General features: G+C 44.4%; 2 protein-coding genes across 6 annotated transcripts in view; both read left to right on the forward strand.

Annotated features, from left to right (window-relative positions):
- Window positions 1-7,776, forward strand: part of hm13 (histocompatibility (minor) 13) — a 14,764-nt gene extending 6,988 nt beyond the window's left edge. For 2 of the 4 annotated variants that reach the window (XM_005748209.2, XM_005748210.1), the window contains 10 exons: window positions 473-571; window positions 665-747; window positions 843-931; window positions 2,496-2,581; window positions 3,272-3,397; window positions 3,572-3,629; window positions 3,742-3,862; window positions 3,982-4,084; window positions 5,136-5,221; window positions 6,856-7,776. In XM_005748209.2, the coding sequence (XP_005748266.1) occupies window positions 473-571; window positions 665-747; window positions 843-931; window positions 2,496-2,581; window positions 3,272-3,397; window positions 3,572-3,629; window positions 3,742-3,862; window positions 3,982-4,084; window positions 5,136-5,221; window positions 6,856-6,919 (915 nt within the window). In that variant the 3' untranslated portion in view covers window positions 6,920-7,776. Of the gene's footprint in view, window positions 1-472; window positions 572-664; window positions 748-842; window positions 932-2,495; window positions 2,582-3,271; window positions 3,398-3,571; window positions 3,630-3,741; window positions 3,863-3,981; window positions 4,085-5,135; window positions 5,222-6,181; window positions 6,401-6,855 lie in introns of those variants that run through there. The other 2 variants (XM_005748207.1, XM_005748208.1) reach the window with 2 other exon arrangements.
- Window positions 7,777-10,641: 2,865 nt separating this feature from the next.
- Window positions 10,642-15,937, forward strand: mrgbp (MRG/MORF4L binding protein). Of its 2 annotated transcripts, XM_013914684.1 has the most exons (6): window positions 10,642-10,875; window positions 13,300-13,421; window positions 13,509-13,590; window positions 13,699-13,773; window positions 14,592-14,871; window positions 14,970-15,937. In XM_013914684.1, exons 1-5 carry the CDS (start codon window positions 10,734-10,736, stop codon window positions 14,825-14,827), a joined length of 657 nt encoding a protein of 218 aa, XP_013770138.1. In that variant the 5' UTR covers window positions 10,642-10,733; the 3' UTR covers window positions 14,828-14,871; window positions 14,970-15,937. The 2 variants fall into 2 exon arrangements, with proteins under 2 accessions (XP_013770138.1, XP_005748268.1); XM_005748211.2 differs by having other exon boundaries at window positions 14,592-15,937.
- Window positions 15,938-17,242: the final 1,305 nt, after the last annotated feature.

The raw sequence follows: 17,242 nt of genomic DNA on the forward strand, positions 1-17,242 counted from the left end.
GAGCCTCACAGGGCCTCACACAGCCTCACAGGGCCTCACACAGCCTCACAGGGCCTCACGGAGCCTCACAGGGCCTCACGGAGCCTCACAGGGCCTCACGGAGCCTCACAGGGCCTCACGGAGCCTCACAGGGCCTCACACGGCCTCACGGAGCCTCACAGGGCCTCACACGGCCTCAGGGTTAATCCCGGTATTTGGGTTAGTTTAGGCGTTAAACCTTGACAGTAACAGTTACATTACAACACATAAACTGTGGTCCATATAACCCTAATTTAAAATTGATGATCTTCATTTAAAACTTCACTGGTTTCTGTCTGGAAACTAGTTCATCTTCTTTCAGGTTAAATTTGTGATGGGAAGCTTTAGCTTGGTGTGGTCTCACCTGGTGTTTGGATTGGTGTGCACATCCCTGTCTTCTGGTGAACCTTCACCTTACCTGCTCATATTTCTGTCTCCGCTCCGTTTCTCCCAGAATGCAGCCGACATGCCCGAGACCATCACCAGTCGGGACGCAGCGAGGTTCCCCATCATCGCCAGCTGCACTCTATTTGGGCTCTACCTCTTCTTCAAGGTGAGTCGGCGTCTCTTACCTCGGGGAGAGCTGCGACGGTGCATTTCATCAGATGAGGCTTGTTTTTGATGCTGGACGTGTGCTGTGACGCAGGTATTCTCTCAAGAGTACATCAACCTGCTGCTGTCGGTCTACTTCTTCGTCCTGGGCGTCCTGGCTCTGTCTCACACTATGAGGTACGTCAGAGAACGTGAATGTGTGTGCGAGTGAATCGCTTTGGTTTAACTGATGTTGGAGGTGACTCGACTCTGTTCTTGGTTCTGTCTCTCAGTCCTCTGATGTCCAGAGTCTTCCCAGCATCTTTCCCAAACAAACAGTACCAGCTGCTCTTCACTCAGGGCTCCGGAGAGTCCAAAGAAGGTGAGACCTGCTGCCCGTTCCACGCCCGTCCCCCCCCAACGACGGGAACAAACACAGTTTAAAAATACAGTTTAAAAGACCCAGATTCCTAAAAAGAGCAGGCAAATGTTTTTGTTTCACACAAAAAACCCCAAAACGTGTTCAAACTGTTTATTGCTCCGATTTAATTCTTAAAGTATTGCACGGCAAAGATGCCAGAGGAAGTGAATTGTTTTGCATATCGCTTTGAAGGAATTTTAGTCCAGTCTTTGGTTTGTGGGGTTTCGTGAATGCGCGGCTCTCTGAAGTCCTGCTGCAGAGTTTCATTCAGACTCAGGTCTGGACTTTGACTGGGTCACTGCTGCACGGTGATTCTTTTCTTATTCTGTTGGAGATTTGCTGCTGTGCTTGGATCCTCCTCTGGACCTAATGTTAGCTCAAGCATTAGCTATGAGACAGACGACCTCACGCTTGACCCCAGAATACTTTGGTATAGAGAGGACCTCACGCTCGGCTCGATGATTAAATCGCTGCTGTGGATTATGTCATCGTTCCTTCAGATGAAGCTTCACTAACCTAAGCTGTGCTTTCTTTTTCTAACTGTGCTGTCATGAACTTTAACCTTTAACATGCTAACTGGGCCCTGTAGAGTCTGACATGGAAAATTTTCAGATGAATAATTGTTGCCCTCCTCGCCTGTAAAAGGCTATTTTTACGGGTGGATGGGCCGAGGTGACGACCCGAGTTTGAATGCGATAACTCAGGAACGAGGCAACGCAGTATTTTCAAATTCATACCAAAGGTGCAGCTACTAATCTCGAATGAGTTAGAATCTCAGTGACCTCAGAGGTCTGAAAATCTCTGTACGTAGGTTTCAAAATGATACCAAAGGTGAATCTAGGACGGGCTGTCGAACTGCAGGCCTCGAGGGCCGGCGTCCTGCAGGTTTTAGAGATCACCCCGGGTCAGCACACCTGAATCAAATGACCAGTTCATTACCAGGCCTCTGGTGAACTTCAGGACATGTTGAGGAGGTCATTTAGCCATTTACATCAGCTGACACGTCTAAAACCTGCAGGACGCCGGCCCTCGAGGCCTGCAGTTCCCCATCCCTGAGCTAGGAGGAGGCTGACAGATGGCACTAGCAGCCGTCAGTATTTTTTAATTTTAGAATGATGGACTTTGTTGCTGATGATCACTTAATGAAGTGCATTTAACTATCAGCGCCTGGCTGCCACTTACCCTCTGAGGTCCCTTTGAAGCAGTAAATAAACACATGATCTGTTTATTGTGTCTTGATGAATAAAACCTTAGAACAGTGAATGTTGTTTCTCTTTGTCAGGACGATAATGTTGCTGTACAGGTTCATCTGCACGAGTAAAGTTTTGGAGTAAATCTTCTCGTTGAATCGTGTTTACTGAGGAAGCGACAAACGGCCTCGGTTAAAGTTTATTAGGTCGAATCTGTCAGAGCTGTAAGCATCTCTGTATAAATGTGGTTTATTGAACGGCCTTTTGAACCCGATTTAGGTCTCCTGACGTCTTTCACATTCATGTCTGACCTGCGTCTCTCCATGTCTCTACAGAAATAGTCAATTATGAGTTTGACACCAAGAACCTGGTGTGTCTGCTCATCAGCAGCGTGGTGGGAGTCTGGTACCTGCTCAAAAAGGTAAAAGCGACACGTGCAGCACACAGAGCTGAGCATAGCTGTGAGCTCCAACATGGCTGAGCTTAGATCTGTGGGGTAATGAATTATTTATGAAGCCCTAAATGACAGTAATGGTTAATCCACAAACATGTGAAAGTTTATAATCAGTGATATTTAATGTTCATGGTGTTAAAATCTTGTTTTTGTTGTTCTTGAATTTTTCAGTTTACTCTTTTACATGAAAGCAGTAAAAACAGTGAAGCACATTATTATTGTTTTTTCATCAAGATGCCAAATTAGTTATTTACTGAGTAAATAGCTTTTAGTGCTTATGTTTGATTCCTTCCGGTGTGAAACAAAGAAAATCGACAGATTTTAAAATGTTTCCTGTTTTTCCGACAGATGGTATAAAATGTAAGCTCTAATTATTTCCATCAGAAATGATGTTCCACGCTGTGACATAGAGCTGAAATCTGTAATGCGATCGAAGCCTGCTGTCAGCGTCACTTTTGGCTTCTAATTATTATTTAAAGAATAATGAGGATAAAACCTCTGAATCCAAACTCGTTTATTTAGCTGAGACTAAAGAACATCTGGTCAACATCTGTATAAAGGGTTCAAAAACAAAAGGATTTGTGTAAATGTGTTCGTCTCAGCCGCTCGGATGCGTCATTTTGTGCTCACGTGTGCGTGTGTATTGTGACATCACAGCACTGGATAGCCAATAACCTGTTCGGGCTGGCGTTTGCCCTGAACGGAGTGGAGCTGCTCCACCTGAACAACGTCAGCACCGGCTGTATCCTGCTGGGGGGGCTGTTCATCTACGACGTCTTCTGGGTGAGTAGATCACGTGTCCAGCTCAGGTAGTCGTACGGAAACGTTCCAGAAGATTCGAGCTCAGCTCTGTCATGTCCAGATGTTCAGTTTCAGCACTTTGACACAATCCAGATGTTCCAACAATGACCCAGCATGAACACAGCTGTACATCATCCTTATTCTGTGTGTCTCCAGGTGTTTGGGACCAACGTCATGGTGACTGTTGCCAAGTCATTTGAAGCACCAATCAAATGTAAGTGCTGTGTATGACCGTGTCAGTCAGTTTTAGCTCCTGCTCTTCATAGACTTCACCCAGCTGACCTGTCCTGCTGTGATCTCCCCCACCCGTCTTTGCTCCACTGCAGTGGTGTTTCCACAGGACTTGTTGGAGAAAGGTCTGGAGGCCAGTAACTTTGCCATGCTGGGACTGGGAGACATTGTCATCCCGGGTATCTTCATCGCTCTGCTGCTGCGCTTCGATGTCAGGTAACACTCGGTCCTTTCCTCTCAGCTGCCTCGTTTCCTTTGTTTTCTCTCATTTGTGGGATTTAAACAAGATGAATGTTCTTTATTCCCTTTCATGTGAAACCGTCTTCTACCTGCAGCTTGAATAAAAACAGCAGGACGTATTTCTACTCCAGCTTCCTGGCCTACATCTTTGGACTGGGCCTCACCATCTTTGTCATGCACACCTTCAAACATGCACAGGTACGAGGCCTAACGCGCAATCATTCTTCTCAACTTTGTTTTGTTCAGTCTCTGCTCAAAACAGCCTCTTTGCAGCCAGTCGCATCAGCTCATTTTGAGGACTCGCAGTTACGGGCGTTTGAGTTCATGTTGGACGATTCACGTTAGCAAACGCCGCATCGTTTGATAATTTAGTCTAACTCGTGATCGAGATTAAAATTCGATTCGTTGTGTATCCCCCAGTTCTTCCTGCGTTCTGTTTGCTGTTGTTCCTTTCAGTCTAATTTATTCAAGCAGAATACAGACTTTAGTCTGCTCTCGAGCCAGGCTGAATGTTGTCGGGGAGATTTCCAGAGAGCTTTGAATAGGAGAGAGGCTCCGATTTAAGGGTTGGGACCTTTGTGTTCCTGCGTCGTTCCTTTTATCATCAGTGCAGTAAAGCTTCGAATTTCCAGTTTAAACCACCTCTGGGACCCTGAAGCTCCCCATGTGAAGCCGATGAAAACCACATCCTGTCATACCGACCAGAGTTACAGTCAGCTAATCTGCTCTCTTTTTTCCTCTTATTTAAACAACTGATAATTGCCAAGAACATGAGGTTGATGAAGCGCTGCAGTGACTCTGTGTTCTCACTGGTCGGGACCTTTAACTTCAGCGTCCGTCCTTTTGTTTAACGTGGAGTCTGATGTTTCCTGGAGGCGGACTAAACGTTGGCTTTATTAAAACTGGGACAAACATGAAGTCTGATTTTGTGAGCAGCTTATTAAGTGAAAAGTCTGAAGTTTTAATTTTCTGGAAAATCTGCTGTAGGTATTAAATTTGCACAGGGTGTGTTTAAGAAGCCGCAGCCAATAAAGCTTTAAGGATTTACTCGTCGCTCACGGCTGTTTGTTGTTGTGCAGTTTATTTATTTACAGACCAACATCCAAACAAGGGAAAGACACCATTAAATGCTGTGCTGCTGTATTTAGGATTTACAGTTATCATTTACTTATAAAAAAGACCCGATGATGTTGCCCGTCTCAGTTTTAATGATTGAGGACGTTAAAAGCTGTTAAATCTGTGTGTCCAGCCCGCCCTGCTGTACCTGGTGCCCGCCTGCGTCGGCTTCCCCGTCATCATAGCGCTGTTCAAAGGAGAGCTCACAGAGATGTTCAGGTGAGTAACCACGGTGACCAACCACGGTGAGGCAGCAGGGCCGAGCTTGTTTTAGCAGGAAAACATGTTTCTGAAGTCTGAACATACGTTTGCACTAAAATTAACGAGCTGAGAGATTTATTTGTAATTACTGAAATTAGACTCATGAGGATTCTTTGTTTAGTGGATTAAAGGTTCAGAATCTCATGCCTGGCGGGCTGAAACCCTATTGGCTGTTTATTCCAGAATGAAGCTCTGTGATTGGACAGATTTCTTTCTTTTCTTTTTTCTTCGGGTATAATGTAAAATTTAAAAGTGTGATCTATCGACCAATGACACTGAAGCATTTCTGTTATTAAATGCACCAAAGTGCACGTCTGCTAAACCACATTTCTTTGTTTCATTTAAGAATAAATAAGATTTGGACCTTGACTTCAGCACAGACACTCCAGTGCAGGAGGAGAGACTGAAACCTCGGGGCCTGATTTAATGATAGTGTTTTAAAAACAGGAGCACCTGCTCAGTTTTTAAAGGATCTCTGTCTGGAGTTTAGTCTGCGCTGCAGGAACCGCCGAGGTTCTCCGAGCAGCCGTTTCCATGTTAAATGCAGAGTCTATGACGGCTCCTTTGTATGTTCAGGTGCTTCTGTCAGCAGACTGAGGGTCTCCTGCTCATCGACCTCATCATTTCACTCCCTGCTCCCATGTCTGTTTTGTACTTTCTCTTACATTTTTTCCCACCTCTCTTCTTCCACCTTTCCGGTCGGTCTTTATCCTCCGTCCTCCTCGTTTGGCACGGCAGTAGAGCTCTATAGTAACTTAGACCTTTAGAGTTTAAGATGATTTACCACACTGTGTCGTTGCCTCCTTTCTTTCTCACTACTTTTATCATCTCCTTTTTCTTTCTCTGTATTTTTCTTTTATCTCCTCTGTGTCTCCATTTCCTTCCTCTGCTCCCCGTGTCCCCCCCCCCCGTGGTTAGCTATGAGTCTTCAGAGGAAGTTCTTCCCACCTCTCCCAGACTTACTTCCTTTCCAACCGTCAGCGGCTCTCCCGCAAGCCTGGCTAGCTCCATGGATGCCGTCTCTGTGGCGACAGGCTCCTCCCCGCGCCACCGCAGATTACAACCCACCTCGATGTAGAAGCCCCGCCCCTCTATCTTTACTGTCCCCTTCTGTCTCACCTGGGCAGGTAAAAAGCCCATTAATGAGCCCATTAACCTGCCTACATGAAACCATCGCTCCATCAGATTCACCTTTTATAGCATTAAAAAAATCATGAAGGAGGAAAAATTCAGCTGATCCAAAGGTGACCAAAGGTGGGGTGTTGTTAGCTTGATTAGCACTGGTAAAGCAGACAGGTGCAGTGCACAGACACAGGTCGCTGCTAATTAACCGAGAAATGAAACACGATGATACTGTTTGTTCCACCGATCTTTACAAACAGCTGCACCCGTAACTTTAGGCCTCGAGAAAATCCAAATGGGTGATTTATTAGAAAAGCGATCGCTCACCTTTCAGTTGTTTTAAGGTGGAGAATGGCGAGAATCCAAACTGTTTGAATCGGGGTGTTTGAGCCTCCAGAGGCCATTAGAGGAACTGCAGCATTGGATTCATATTCGTGAAACACTAACATCGTCCTTCTTCTCTTCTTCAGGTATGAGGAGTCATCTGAGGAGACTAAAGAGGAAGCGACAGAATCAGAGAAGAAGGACCAATAATATCCCTGTCGCCCCACCCCCTGCCCTCCCTCCTCCTTCAAACACTTTTCATCATCAGCCTGCTGCCACCACATTTCACTGAAGCCCCGCCCCCTCCAGTCTCTCCAGCTTGTCAGCCAGGGGAAACGGGGCTCATGTTGCCAACGCGTTTGTCTCTGATAACCACGGGAGCGGCCGCCGACTGTTACCCGTGGTTACGACTGCCGTCGCGCTGCCAACGATGATGTTTGTAATTATTAGAAGTCGTTTTGGGACCCGGTGCCTACCACGAATCCTCTCGCACAGGACCACGAAGTGGCGTGTCAGGGAACACCTGTCCAATCGGATCTCATCGTGTGTTTGCAGCTCGCCGCTCAGATAGGCAGAGAAACGAGAAGGAGCGCTTGTTTTAGCCTTTACGTGGCCTCGAGCGTGGACGAGTCGGACGGAAAAACGAGCGCTGCTGCCATTTTCTTTCTTGTTTGTTACTCCTTTTTTTTTTTTCTGAAACCCTCAAACAAAGAACCGCTGACGATTGTGAGGATCCCCAGAATCTGATCCTGTAAAAAAGTCTGGAGGCGTGGGAACTCTCCAGATGTGGTTCTTTGTTTCCGGGTGTCTCCGCTCACCAGGCGCTGCTCACACTGCCGTCTGCTCCGTCAGCATCAGCTGCTTCTACTGGTTTTATCTGTATTTGTTTCTATAATAGGCCAGAATTTTAAGAGGGAAACGGTTTCAGTTTTTTAGGTATACAGTTATGTTGTCATTTGTTAAAGCTGTATTGTGTTTACATCCACTTGTCTCCATGCTGACTGTACATGTGAGTTCTCCCTGTCTGTCCAGCTGTTTGCCAGAAAATAAATCTGCTTTCCAATCAGGCCTGTGGTGCTAACGTGGCTTCAAGTTAAACCCTGCAGCTGTAGGTCGTAGGGCCGTACAGCTGAGGCGGAGAAAGGAAGTAGAAACAGTCCGAGTATTATAGGTTTAACCTAAAATATGGTTCCTGTTCCTGACGAGGATCAAGTAGTTGGTTTGTTTTGGAATTAGGAAATTGGAGGTGAATTGGTGCACAGATGACAGCTAATATCGTAGACACGTCTATAAAAGATGAAAGAGTTCCAGTTATATAATGTGTTGGATTCGTTAGATGAATAGTTTATGGCTCTTCCCCAAAGTCAAGAGAGCTGCAACAAAGTCCCACGAGGCTCATCCAGTCTTAAAAGCTTCCCTCTGAAATTCAAGAAAAAGTATTCATTTAGTTTTTGTTTTGTTTTTTCTTCAAAAAACACAACGCAGGTTGTTTGCTATAAAGCGTTGAGGCCAATGTGTGACCAGCTGCCACTGGGACACAACTGAATACAAGAGCAGCAAATTTAGCTCAGTAATAACAATCCAACCACCACCTCTCGCCCAATGGTAGCTGGGATAGACTCCAACCTGCCTGTGAACCTGACAATAAGCAGAAGAGGATGAATGGATATAAATTTATATAAATATTTAACTTACATACTTGAGTAAAACTGAGTTGCTGTTATCACTGCAGCCCACACGTTAGCAATCATTGGTCTACGGCGTCGGTCACTAGCTTAGTTTAAATGTGAAACAGCAGGTTTGACCCGTCTGTGGTCAGTGAGCACGTCAGACCTGCCCTCACTGATGCCACAGTGGCTGTCCATCTTTTATTTACAGTCTCTTATGAAGGTTCTGGAGCTTTATTGCTCAGACGTGTAACAGATACACTTTTTGTGGTGACGGAAAAATGCCAGTGTGGTTTTGTGGAAAATGTTTAGAAACCAAAAGCACAGTTTGGATTTCTTTGTTGAAAACGAGGGGGCGACTTGAACTCCAACTGTGGTTCTTTAGTGAGAATAATTAGTTATAGCTCCAGGTGTGAATACTGCAGTGCAGCCACTCGTAATAAATAAATAATGATGACAAAAAGTAGTTAGAAACTAAAGGTACAAAATATTTTCCCTTAATTTCGCTCCTTGCTGTCTCTTTCAGTTGGAGTGTGTCTGGAATTGAATCAGCTGCACAGGTGAACTTTTTCCTGTCTGGATAAATAAAAACTGGATTCTTGGTTTTCAGTCTTAAAGTTCTGGCCTGTGAGAGGAGAAGAGCAAAAGGAGGCGGCGGCAGACTGAACTGCCTTCACTGCCCAGCAAGAGGCATCATTCTCACACCTTATTGGTGAAAAGGTGCAAGGGGAGGAGCTCCGTGGCTTCTTCGTTTGATAAGCAGTGAGAATGAGCCCAGGAGGCAAAGTGTCACAGGGTGTTTTACAAAAGCATCCTCAAACTAGGATCAAACTCAGAAAAATAGCCAAAAAATTCAGCAGAATCGGAGACATCGTGACTGTTGGCCTGTGTTACAGGTTCATTTCCTAAATCTGCTGCTTGAAACTGCATTTCCCATAATGTCAACATATCCTACAACCGTTTCCACGGGATAAGCAGTGAGCTTAAAAAGGTTATCTTATCTTATCTTATCTTAACCTAATGCAAGTACAACTGCAATTTAATGTAATTCAGAGTTTCAAAGTAAAGGTTTAAACGGAAAACGCTCCTAACTTGTTTTTAAATAAAATCATATGCAGTTGCAGAGAAGTACAAAGTTTTCGGATGCTTGGAAAAACCCTGCCTAACTGGACATAATCGGCCTCACGTTAATACTCTCAATGTTATTGATTGTTATGGATGCTTTATTAAGAGATGCGCAGTTTTGTATCAATGTAAAAACAAAATGCTCTTATTCAGCTCAGTGAAGTTCAGTAGCCACTTAATTTTAAATATAATGTACCTGAAATTGTTTTTTTTTCTTCCTCTCTGGTTGTATTTGTGGTGGCGGCCGTTTTACGGCGCCAACTGTATCCGTTTTATTTGCAATAAACCTTTTGGTGTTTTGATCACCGCATAGAGAAGCATAACCTTTGAGTCTGGCTGCTTCTATGACTCCTCATCCACTGCTTGTATGTTCACCTTTAAAGATTTAGTGCTTAACAATTTAATTACTTGGCAAAATAGCACCTGAAAAAGTGCATTTTTTTAATTATCACGACAAAGTTCATTTGTTTGGGCATTTATACATATACTAAACTACATTGTCTTGTTTTGAGAACCACGGAGAAGCTACAATAGATCCCTGAGAAACTCCTAATTTGGGGAGATAATATATTTGAGGCTTGTAATTTGATTTAAATCTGATGTCTGACAATGGTAAACTCACTGATAAATTGGTTTTAAATTTGTCTTTTGAGGCTTTAAAAATATGGAAATATCATGGAAAATAAAATTGTTCAACATAAATTTGAATGTTGATGCCAAAAAATACAAATAATCCTATCTCTGATGCTCTAGTAAAATTAAAACAGTAAAGTGTCTGGCTTGGAAAGAAACGTAAGTCCAGTCGCTTTCTTTGCGACTTCCTCAAACGAAAGCAGTTTTAATGTCTTTTAGGTCCCTAGACACTTTTACTTAGTTTTATTGAATTATTTACTAGATTTGGGGAACAAACTTGACTTTTCTGAGGTGTCTCTGTGCCAAACACTTGTAAGAGAAAATTCTAGAGCCATCTTTGTGTGGCGTTTTAACGGACCGTTTATCATTAAACTTTGACGGTCACTGAAACTGTAAGTGTAGGATTAATATTGGAATTTGTTAAAAACAAATAAATGAATTTACCTCAAAATTCGGTTTTAAAATTTTTTTCCACTCTGGCTATTTTTTGTCGTTTTATCTTGAAATCCGATACCCGGAAGTCTTACTACGTTTCCGGTTGCCGATGCTAACGGAGCACGGTCGTCTGCTTCTGGCCAGTTTTAGGTTTTGCCTTAATAATGGGAGAAGCTGATGTGACGCTGAACCAGACCGACGAGAAGCCGCCGGATTCGGCGTTGGCTCCCGGGGAGGACTCGGTGGTGTGGAGCCACGAGGTGGAGGTGTGCCTGTTCCACGCGATGATCGGACATAAACCTGTCGGTAAGACCAGAGCTAACGTTAGCATGCGGCTAGCTGGAGCATCTCCTCTAGTTAAACCAGTTTAACTTGGACTGCTTTCAGGAGCCTCTGAATCAATATGTAAACACTAGGAAACCGTTAATTTCAGTTTATTGCAATAACAGGTGTTTAATGGAGGATGCTTATTTAAAAAGTTAAAAACCAGAGATTTCGCCTTGCAGGTGAGACACTTAAACTGAAACTGATTCTAAGGAGGAAAACGATTGTTAATTGTGTTTGGCAGGACAGAGAACCCAAAGAGGGAATTACACGCTGACTTCGAGATAAGTTGAATAAAAATCGTGAGATCAGCTGAGCTGTGCGGACTCTGAGGTTTACTGCTCTTTGTTTGTTTACTTCACTGCATCCAACCCATGGCCAGTATTAAGGAAGCCTAACCTAACTCGTATTACACCGATACCTTTGACCAAACCTAACAGTGCTCATCAACACCACAATCAGATTTAACCAACTGCTGCCTTTGTTTCCTTTAATGACGTCGTGTGTTAGTGTTGATCTCATCAGTATTTGAGTTCCTCTTTGTTGGAACAGGTCTTGATCCTTATGTTACTTTGGAGTCTTACTGCAACTCAATTTACTTGACTTCTTTTAAGGGCCCACCACTGTTGGTTTTAACATTTCTAATATTGTTTTTGCATTTATTTATTTATGCATAAAATACCTTCATACCGTGTACATTGCAACATACCCATAATAGACCCATTTTTGTAATAGAGCTATAATATTGCCTTCTGGATTAGGGCTGCCACAAACGATTATTTTGATAGTCGACTAGTCACCGATTATTTTTGCAATTAGTCGACTAATCAGATCATCATCCATTGGACGTAAAACTACAGCTTATTGCACCAGCAGCATCTGCTCTTATATAACTATCATTAGCTTACAGCTTGAAGTGTTTAAGGTGCTAACTAAAAATAAAGACAAGATGATAGTTTATTAAATTTTAATGAAATTTGCAGATTGTTTCGGTGAAGTTTAATAAACTCCTTGCTATCTAAAATATAACAGGACACCGGAGTAAATTCTGGAGCATCTCACACTTCTGATAATCAGCTGTCTGCTTGATGTGTATTCAGCTGTGTAAAAATTATAACTTTAATCTCAGCCAAACCGATTTACTCAGGAACAAATAAAATACTAAAAAAGCCAAACAATAACATTTTGAAGTTATCTAAGTGACTCATATATCATGTTTAACCTGAGTAGTGAAAGACGGCCGTGGGTTTGAAAACGATTTGCCGGGAGTCCGGTGTTCTCACGGCTCTAGTTAGCCTAGCCCCCGGCTAGCTATCGAGCTAGTGGGTAACAGACGTCTCCGAAAACGTCGGAGCGCTTTTGAAAATATGTGGTGTCTTGATAAACTGAGCAGATATTTGAGGTTTACACAGCTACATTCTCGCCTGAAAATATGTTAAACGTTTATTTTGTGACCCAGAAAGAATAATAAGAGTAATATTAAAACTAACTAGCTGCCACCATTGTTGGAAACTGAGCTGGGCTGCGCTATGAATTCTGGGACACAGTTTCTTCTTCTTCGGGGTTTAACGGCAGCTGGCATCCTTGTACATGCAGTGCTGCCATCTGCTGTTTCAGTCCGTTATTACACTCTTAAATCCTACTACTCATTCCTGCGTCTTTTGTGATCTTACAAAGCTTCAAACGACGCGTCGACTATTAAATCAGTCGTCGACGATTTTGATAGTCGACTAATCGTGGCAGCCCTATTCTGGATGGATGCAAACTGCATTTTCTTGCCTTGTACTTGTGACATGTGCAATGACAATAAAGTTGAATTCTATTCTATTTCCGGGTAAAATAAAGTCCAGGTGTTTGGAAAACTACACCACTTTTCTTGTGCGTCCAGCCTGGTTCCTCGCTTTGTGAATGGTTGAATGTAGTGTGCAGTTGAACATGCTTTGAGTGCTCAGTAAATGTGGAAAAGAGCTGTACTGTAACTGTTCCAGTACAGTTACAGTTTCACTTCATATTTTTCAAATATTTTTATTTTTGCTCCTGCAGTTTTGTAAGAGTAAAAAAGTTCAAAGAAGTCATTTAAAAATCCAATTTTGGATTTATGTGTAAACAGAGTGACGCAGTATTTTCAAGAAAGAAAACTCTACAAAAAAGAAGAAAGGTGTATAAAGTAGAGAGGCTAAGTCCCTCTAACTGAGGGAGGAGGATTATAAAGGATTTGGGTTCCTCTATAAAATACAGCTAATATGAAAAGTTATGGTCCAATAAATGTACTGATCTGGCTTAGCTGGCCTGTAGGTGGCTCAGACTGCAGGAAGGCAAAAGAGCCGACGCGCTGATGCGTTAATGTGTTTCCTGGGAAAAAACAGTGACCATGATGCAGTGCATGCTGTGTGTCTCTGTCTGCAGGCGTGAACCGTCACTTCCACATGATCTGCATCAGAGACAAGTTCAGTCAGAACATTGGACGGCAGGTCTCCTCCTCCGTCATCTGGGACCACCTGGGAACGATGTACGACATGCAGGCGCTGGTGAGGACGCACACATGCTGAGTGTTTGTTACATGCCGCGCTGAACGCGGTCATCACCACTGAGACTGTCATTTCTCTGTGACGCAGCACGAGTCGGAGATCCTGCCGTTCCCAAACAACGAGAAGAGCTTCTCCCTGCCCGATGACATCATCCAGGAGGTGAAGGAAGGTGAGGGAACTGCCGTCAGAAATGCAGCTTTTTAAAATTGTTTACACCAGTACAAAAAAGTTAACATCGTTTCTTTGTCTAAACGGACGCTAATTTGTGCGTTTGTAGGGAAGCTGGGCTCAGAGGAGGAGTCCAAAGAGGAGTTCAGGATGGAGAGAGAACCTCCAGCTACACATGAAGAAGGTACCAGACTGTGTCTCGCATTTAAGGTGCAGTCAGCTGGGGCGTCCTGGCGCCTCAGCGGTTCTTTTACACTTAAATTCAGAGTTAGCTGCTCGCTTTCAGACACATGTGCATGTGATCCACTGGGTTTAAACAAATGATACACAGCTTCATATAATCAAACATATATTTCTGACCTCTCCTCTCCTCATGGAGAGCAGTTTGTCTGCTTAAAGAAGCATTTTGATACATTTTGATAGCATGTGAAGTCTCAAAGGTTAAACCGACTCAGAGCGTCAGCCATGTGTAAGGCTTGGAGGTTTCATTGGGAGCTGCTAGAGTCGGTTGTTCCATCACACCTTACACCCTCCAGCTGCTTCTGCTCGCTCAGCAGATGATAGTGACACTTGCAGAAGTTTGTAAAGTCAGACTTTGATCAGAGCACAGCGCCCACTAGAGGCCGTCTGGCCGTCGGGCGACCCTCGTGATGTCTGTTTCTGATTGTTTGGTCAGAGACATCAGAGACATTCTCACCAGTGTCCTGCTGGAGGTCATGTTGTAGCTCTGGCTGCACTCATCCTTTTCCTCCTTGGATAAAGGAGCAGATACGGGCCTGGAGGATCCACAGCAAACGTTCTGCTCCAGGTGTCGCCTCGTGCTACCAGTAGTGACACCGACACCAGCCAAGTGTAAATCTAATAAAATCGGTCAGAAAAGATGAGGAGAGATTAAAGTCCCAGCAGTCTTAGAAGAATATAAGCGACCAGGTGAAGTTTGTGCAGTCTGGAGAGTTTAGACCACACCAGGTTTTAATATGATCCTCCGTCTCTCTGCTTCAGGGAGTAACTCCTCTGTGAAGATGTCGGAGCGAACAAGCAGCATTCGGGATAAGGAGAGAGAGCGAGACAAGGAGAAGGGAGGAAGTGACGGAGGATCGTCGTCAGCGGCGACGGGAGGAGGCGGCGGTAGCGGAGCGAAGGAGGCAGAGAAGAGGAAGAGGAGTCGAGCGGCCGAGAAGCTCCTGTCGTCTTCCAACCCGGCGAGTCCGGGAGGAGCCAAGAGGAGGCGCACCTGAGCGGGGGACGGACAGAGACGGAGGAGCGCGGTGGAGAGAAGGAGGTGAATGTTGCTGCTGCCGTCGCAGAAGCCGAGCTTGCGAGCTTTGTGTCGTGTAATCCTGGAGTGAGGTCGTCTAAGTGCTCTCTGTCCTCTTACAGTCGCCCCCTCTGTGGCTGCTCTCTGATTGGCTGCTTGTCACCCGGCACCTGTGCTTTCATCTCATCGTGTGATTACAGTGGGAGGAAGCGACACGTCTGGAAGCGCCTCTGGAGTGTTTTTAGCGTGCAGACAGCTGACCCGACCGCAGCGTGAGCGGCGTGTGTTGTCTTATTGTTTTTAATGCCAAGGTTGGAGTTTGCCCCGAGTCTTGCCTGTCAGGCTACAAAGAAGCCATCCAGGAGTATTGAGCACATCGTCGTAAACTCTGCTACAGTTATGTCCTGTTGTTGTTTCCCGCCTTTTCTTTTACCCTTTTAAAGCCGTTTCACCTTGTAGTGAAGCAGGAAGTGGAAGAACGTTCCAGTTTCCCTCCATTTTCATTTAAACTTTCTCGGTTGTACAGAGGAGTGAAGGAGCCCGGGTGAGACGGGTTTCCAACCTTTACGCTCTTTTCGCTTCAGTAGAAACGAGAGTAGAAGTGAATATTCCAGCGTGCACCTGCGATCAGAGCGCACGCCATGTTCTCACAGCGTGTGAAATACAAATAATTGAGTCTGTTTTATGTTCTGATGATCATCTGCTTAGAGCAGCGGTTTAATGTGACAGGAGGTCAGCATGTTGGCTGTCTGAGCTGCGTGTTTGTTGCTGCAGTGACTGTTTTTAGTTTCTGATCATCTGAAACTGCAATAATTGTGTTTCTCTCTGAACTGGACGTCGCAGCATGTTGTACTTTTGTTTCTGTGTGAGGACACGAGCAGCTCCGAGTGATTCCAGTTATGTTTTTTAATCTTTGTTTCATTTGTGTCATTTGAAAATGCGTCTTCTGTGTATTTAGTTTAGCGTCGGCTTGTTTTGAGGCCACGAGAATCAAATGTTCCCTTTAAGTATTTTTGGGGTGTTAATTTATGGCTGCTGATGTGTGAAACAGCTGTTTGTGTCATTAAAGCTGAAGCCGAGTCTCCCGTCATTCATCGTTTTCCTGCAAAAATGTTTGTAAAGAGCTGAATGTTTAAACATTAAAACTTCTGCCCCTCTTTTAACTCCAGGTTTGTTTTGTTTTCAACAAAGCGGTCGACCTTTAATGTGAAGTTTCCAGACTGTTCGCCTTCACATTAAAGCTCCACAAAGTCTGCAATGAATACAAATATTCTAAATCGCGTCATTTTTGCGCCTCAGCCGTAAAAAGCTCACGGGGCATGTCATCGCCTCGCTGGGTGGCGTGGACGCCGAGTTTGTGAATGTGATAACTCGAGAACGAAACGACGTAGGATTTTCAAATTAATAGCACAACTGCAGCTGCCAGGAGGCTGAGGGCTAACACTCTTAAGAGTGCACCTAAAAATGAGACATCTATGTTAAGCATAAGTAAATAATTTAAGTCTCTTTACTGCTCATAAGAAGCAGAGCTCCAGTAACTCGGTGTTAGAATATTTCATTTTCACTTGAGAGGTCAGAGGACGGACGGTTGCTCCAAGGTCCAAAGTCCTCTTCTCAGGTGAAAGTAAAATTTTCGTGTTTGTGAAAATCTGATGATTTGTGGTGTCGTCTGCTCGTGTGCTTGGTCCGCTGTGCTTCATCACATCCAAAGCCACCGTTTCATTCTCCAGGGCCTGCTGCTAAAACTTGCACCAAATGTTTGGAAGAGCACAGTTTGAACCCCACAGTCTCTGCAGTGTTGTTCAGAATGAGGTGTGCAAGATGTGATCCAAAAACACAGACGAGCTGAAGGTCGCTGTCTAAACATCCTGGGCTTCAGAGACGCCGCAGCAGCCGCGAGCTCGACGCCTGATGCTCGGCAGCAGTTTAAGGCAAAGGAGCTTCAACCTACCAAAGTAAAATGATAAAGTTCTTAAAGTCTGTTTTAAATGTGCACCACTGATTCGTGTCATTAAAAGACCTCTGCATCTTCTTTCTGCTGCAGCAGTGAAAGTCTTACTGAGACTATTAATGACAAACAGCCTCTGTGTGAGACGCTGTGACATCATCAACACTGGACATAAACCTGTGTCTGTCCTGTCCTGTACTGTCGTCAATAGAAAGTTAGGAAAGTACGACATTTGAAGATAATTGCAGAAACAACAAACACGTCAGCATTACTGCTGCTGTTAGAGCCTCAGCTGTTTAAGCTGCAGTGTGCTCATGCAGACACAGGGGGGCGACCTCCCCCTGCAGATGTCAGCAGCTGTGCTGCTCAGTAAAACATGTTCAGGTACAAAATCAGTACCAGTTCAATGTTTGTCTGCCATCCTGATATCAGTGGAGCAAACTCAGG

Source organism: Pundamilia nyererei, unplaced genomic scaffold (assembly GCF_000239375.1).
Source record: "Pundamilia nyererei isolate P.nyererei 1_Seehausen unplaced genomic scaffold, PunNye1.0 scaffold00216, whole genome shotgun sequence".
Lineage (NCBI taxonomy): Eukaryota > Metazoa > Chordata > Actinopteri > Cichliformes > Cichlidae > Pundamilia > Pundamilia nyererei.

Bases quoted from the DNA above. Each gene is read 5' to 3' on its own strand.
- mrgbp (XM_005748211.2), top strand. From the start codon at position 10,734: ATGGGAGAAGCTGATGTGACGCTGAACCAGACCGACGAGAAGCCGCCG. The intron at 13,422-13,508 runs GTGAGGACGCAC...TCTGTGACGCAG, and splicing joins TGTACGACATGCAGGCGCTG to CACGAGTCGGAGATCCTGCC. The intron at 13,591-13,698 runs GTGAGGGAACTG...GTGCGTTTGTAG, and splicing joins CATCCAGGAGGTGAAGGAAG to GGAAGCTGGGCTCAGAGGAG.